The sequence below is a fragment of the Penaeus vannamei genome, chromosome 15, assembly GCF_042767895.1.
Source record: "Penaeus vannamei isolate JL-2024 chromosome 15, ASM4276789v1, whole genome shotgun sequence".
Classification (NCBI taxonomy): Eukaryota; Metazoa; Arthropoda; class Malacostraca; order Decapoda; family Penaeidae; genus Penaeus; species Penaeus vannamei.
Window position 1 is genome coordinate 789,448 of NC_091563.1, and position 5,000 is coordinate 794,447.

Below are 5,000 nucleotides of genomic sequence, written 5' to 3' on the forward strand. Positions count from 1 at the left end.
TCCACCTTGAAATGTGCGTCCTGGTGCCCTCCTGCTGTCCTCAAATGCAATATTTCCCCGACAGTAAAGTCCATCGAGGAAACACATTTTCAGGATGGATGAGTCTTCTTCTTTAGCCCCCGGATCCTGTCGCTGTCTTCACCCCTCCTTCTTCCAAAGAAAGGAACAGACACTGGAGTGTGTAGAGGTTGTACCGGTGTGAGTTTGTTGTTGATTGTTCTTTTTTTTATTAGTTTTTTCTCCTTTTATCATTATTCTTATATTCACCTGTCAGAGAACCAGAGTCCAGCTCCTGTACAAAGGTGACACTAGAGAAATCCAAAAATGGAGTAGGATACATTCCATAAAGTGTAAAATATGGAATTCTTTTTACGAACAAGAATAAGAAAAAAAGAAAAGAAACGCAATAATAATAGTAATGATACATAAAATCACCCAGTTGATTCACTGAGCACTGTGAAGAATGGCGCAGGTAATGAATGAATGGCTGGCTGGGCAGCGGGCAGGCAACTACCCTTGCATGAGTTCATTTGCATATACAGCTCTCGGCACAGCAAGAGGGAGTGGCTCGAGAAGTGCAACAGCAGCACGTCTGTTCTTGCAACTCAATCAAATATCAAGTCATAGACTCTTGGCACTTTTGTAATTTTTTTATTTTTTTGTTTCATTAAAAAAAAAAGTTAAATTGTACTTTACATTATATCAAAAGAAAGAAAAATTAAGGAAAAATGAAAATGACAGAAAAAAGAGAAGAGAATTAGGATAAACAACATTAATCCCTACTGAAATGTTACTGACCTCAATGTAAGATAATGCCCAGAACGTTTCTAACAGTGAGCATTCACACTGCATAGGTGTTCATATGGCAGCTTCACCTCACACTCACTTCACCTTCAGAGATGGCACCTGAGTTATACTTTTTTCAATCTTTTTTTTTTTTTGGTTTTGTTTTGTTTTTTCTTAACTTTAACCTTATTCAGACTGTCAGCACATGAACCAAATTTCGCATCACCACAAAGCACTGAATGGAGGTCTATTTTGTTACTTTTGCTTTTCTTTTTTCTGTAACAGCAGTAAGGAGTGAATGAAGAGAAGGGGTGGAGGGGATCGAGGTGGCAGGGGTTAAGGAGGTTTTACTGCTGGGGCTGACCTTTGACCTTGATTAGGTTCATAATCTGGTTCACATTCTCCATGTCCACAGTTGCGGGTACAAGGTCATACTTAATCTCCTGGCGACCACCACCCATTGAGGTGGGCACCTGTGTTACATGGATCACCTGTTCAATGATAGCTGGATGCTGTATGTGTTGCACTTGTTGCACTTGCTGCTGCGGCTGCACAGCCCTCATATCTATAACAGTTGGCTGGTGCTGGAAGATGGGGCCTGCCAGCTGCACTGAGGACACTGATGAGGGCACTGTGCTCACAGTTCGTCCGCTCTGGATCTGAATGTGCTGCTGTGACTGGTGCAGGTGTTGCTGTGATTGCTGCTGCTGTTGCTGCTGCTCCTGCACTTGCTGGGGCTGTGTAACTGCTGCCACAGTGGCCACAGCTAGCTGGGGCTCCTTGCGCTTCTTTTCACAGCGTCTTCGATGGGCCTCATAGAGTTTACGGTAAAGGAACACAAAGCGGCACTCCTCGCACTTGAAGGGGCCTTCACCTGTGTGCTTGGCCTTGTGTGACTGCAGGTCCTGCAGTGTTTGGAAGGATGCATCACACTCATGGCACTCAAAGGGGCGGTCCTGCCGCTGCTCCTTTTTCTGCCGCTTGAATGTCGGGTTGCTTGGGTTGAATGGAACAGTGTTGTTGGTGTTCTGCTGCCGGTTATTGTGGCTATTGTTCTTGGTATTGCTTCTGTTATTGGCCTGTGGCTGCTGCTGCTGCTGGTGCTGCTGCTGTTGGTGCTGTTGCTGTGGTTGCTGTTGCTGCTGATGTGTGGGGAACTGACGCTTGATGGGGCCAGGATTCACTATGGGCTTAGGCGGGTGTGGCATCATAGCACGCTTCTTCTGGCAGCGTGTTTTGTGGCTGCGGAAGTGGCTCTTGTACATAAAGGTAAAGTGGCAGTCTTCGCAAGTGAAGGGCCCATCACCACTGTGTTTCTTCTTATGCTCACTCAGCTCTCCTGGGTCAATGAAGGACGCCGTGCATTGGTCACACTTGTAGGGTCGGTCCTTAGGGTCCGTGGACACCAACACTCGCTGCTGCTGTACCTGTTGTTGTTGTTGCTGCTGCACCTGCTGTTGTGTCTGTTGTTGATGGTGCTGCTGGTGATGCTGCTGCTGTTGGTGCTGATGTTGGTGATGGTGTTGATGATGCTGCTGTTGCTGCTGCTGTTGTTGTTGCTGCTGCTGCTGTTGCTGCTGCTGCTGCTGCTGCTGCTGTTGTTGGTGGTGGTGTTGTTGTTGCTGCTGCTGCTGCTGTTGATGTTGCTGTTGCTGCGGCTGATGCTGGACAGTGGCCACTGTTCGTTGTGGCTGTTCTGCTGTTCCCGTTATGACATAAGTGGGGGCAGTGTAAGTCGGAACATTGACCTGAGTTTGATTTGCTGCAAGAGTGCCTGCATTTATAGTGTGTGGTGTCGTTGTCACAATTTGGTAGCGCGTTGATGGTGCCACCTCATATATCTGATGCACCTCCCCCCCGTACGCTCTTTTGTACGCTGTCAACTGGGGGTCCTGCTGGTGTATGACCTGCTGCTGCTGCTGTTGTGGTTGCTGTGCCTGAGGTTGTTGTTGTTGTTGTTGTTGTTGTTGTTGTTGTTGTTGTTGTTGTTGTTGTTGTTGTTGTTGTTGTTGTTGTTGTTGTTGTTGTTGCTGTTGTTGCTGCTGTTGTTGTTGTTGCTGCTGCTGCTGCTGTTGTTGGTGTGCAGGCGCAGGCTGCGGTGTCCCCGCCTGCGGAGGGGCAGCCATGACTATCTGCACAGTAGCCATCCCACCGTCCTTTTGGTGCGTCTGTTTGTGCAACTCAAAGTACGCCTTGTCGGAGTACGAAGCATTGCACTGGTCGCACTTATAAACTTTTGTGCCCGTGTTGTTCATGAAGAGCTTGAGATCAAGTGGGATATCCATCATGGAGCATGACCCCAGCGCCTGCTCATCAATGGCCAAGATATCCAGTCCTGAGCCTTCAAATGCCGCTGCTCACAAATGGCCTTCACGCTTCTGCTTGCTGGGCAGAAACACCTGAATGACAAGAGGGTAGATTTAGCATACATATTTGTTTCGGTGTTTGGCAGAACACACAAACCTCATACAAATTAAGGAGTCAAAAAAAAATTGTGCCTGATTTGAATGTTGACAAAGGTATGATGAGAAACCTGGATTCTTTTTTTAATCCGCACATTGTCCCCCTTAGAAATATGGTGGATATTAAAACATATGACCAAGATGACAGGAGCATCACGACATGAAAAATTTGGCTTGGGGGACAGATGATGTGAACATGCTGCCATGGAAAAAACTGGCTGCTGCCATGGAAAAAACTGGCTGAGGTATGGGGTGATGGGAAAAATCTGTCATGAGAATTTTGTGTGAAAGCTGAGGTGACGGGAATGACTTGCCGTGTGTGCACAAAGCTCTTGGAGAGTGATTAGCCTCAGTGGGCATTTGGGAAGGGGTTCTTGCATTATTTCCATCTAGAATGCTGGCTCCAGGCAACACCATGCTTAGGATCCTATTCCTGCCCACCCTGACCAGTGGAAGACGTATGACAGAAAACTGAATACTGAGAAAAAATTTAAGAATGACACAAATAACAAAATGTTATCGTTATAATTTTTGAAATAAGATTTGCATTACCAAGGGAAATGACACGTACATAGAAGTCTATTACCTTCTGGATACAGCTAATCAAATGACAAATCCAGACACTGAAAAATTGTAAAACAAAAAAAGCTAAAACTGCTTATACAGAAAGAGAAAATAACAATGCAAAGGGGAGGCAAGGACTCGTGACACCATCCATGAGCATTTGTGTGCGCTAATTCTGCGAGCAACACCTCTGTCAAAGTGGTCACTCCTGTAAGCACAATGCGATGGTGCAGGCAGTGAAGCACCTAGATCTAAGGGGTTAATATTCCTGCGACAGACTAGATATGACCGCAACACCCTAACCGACTCGCGCATTTTGAGCAAGTGCCACAATGGATGGGTCTCCATAAGGAATAGCTAAACTGTTTTGGTTTTATCAATTTACCTTACAAAGCATCTGCGTCAATGATCATAAGCAGTGCACATCTTGTAAATTTGTTTCATTAAATTTGAAACAAGCTTTTGTTAATGTCTTGTACACAAGTTTTGCTGTATAATCAGTAAGCCTTCCATAAGGTCAGCTTCATTAACAACACTGATATAGCCCTTCTAGAGATGCCAAATCAGTACAGAATTAAATATTTATTGTACTGATTTCTCTTACTTTGATTTTCCTTACAAAATTTTCTCAATATATTTTCTCAGGTATATAATGGCATTACATTTGTGCTTTACATAGGCTTTAGCAAAGCACAACTATGTCACAGTTTCATAAATATTCCAGGTTTTAGAGAAATAAACTTTGAGCAGTAAAACAAAATCTGTGATGAAATGGTTAGAGAGGCTTTAAAATAATTTCTTGATGGAATGTGTTGCCTAAAATGTACCAATATCTTATAGCACTGGATTCCTAAGGTTAATGAGTATTTATAAATGTTACAGAATGAAAACACAAACAGATAGAAACTCCTGCTAGCCGTTCGTAAAACAAAGGTGAATGGAACTTATTGCAATGCCGAGCTTTATGACTTCTAATCAACAGTCTGAATGAGAAACAACAGCAAATCTCTCTATTTTTAATGTTACTGCACATCACTGTTCATCACATACTTACACTGCTTGGGGCTATGAAACGTGAAACTTGCGTGGCTTCTTGAGAGTGCAAAGCAAGTCCTAGGATCGCAGTTGGGGGCAAGCTAGTGGGTCTGGATCACGTATTCGGGGAGACACTTGCGGTAGTACAACTCC

The 5,000-nt window shown here is 44.5% G+C and overlaps 1 protein-coding gene across 1 annotated transcript in view; it reads right to left on the reverse strand.

Annotated features, from left to right (window-relative positions):
• Positions 1 to 1,051: 1,051 nt before the first annotated feature.
• Positions 1,052 to 5,000, reverse strand: part of LOC113802871 (transcription factor SPT20 homolog) — an 11,443-nt gene continuing 7,494 nt past the window's right edge. The window contains exons 2-3 of the mRNA XM_070130265.1: positions 4,867 to 5,000; positions 1,052 to 3,185 (exon numbers count right to left, since the gene is read on the reverse strand). The exon at positions 4,867 to 5,000 is cut by the window's right edge and continues 16 nt beyond it. Of these exons, the coding sequence (XP_069986366.1) occupies positions 1,134 to 3,074 (1,941 nt within the window). The 5' untranslated portion in view covers positions 3,075 to 3,185; positions 4,867 to 5,000 and the 3' untranslated portion in view covers positions 1,052 to 1,133. The remainder of the gene's footprint in view (positions 3,186 to 4,866) is intronic.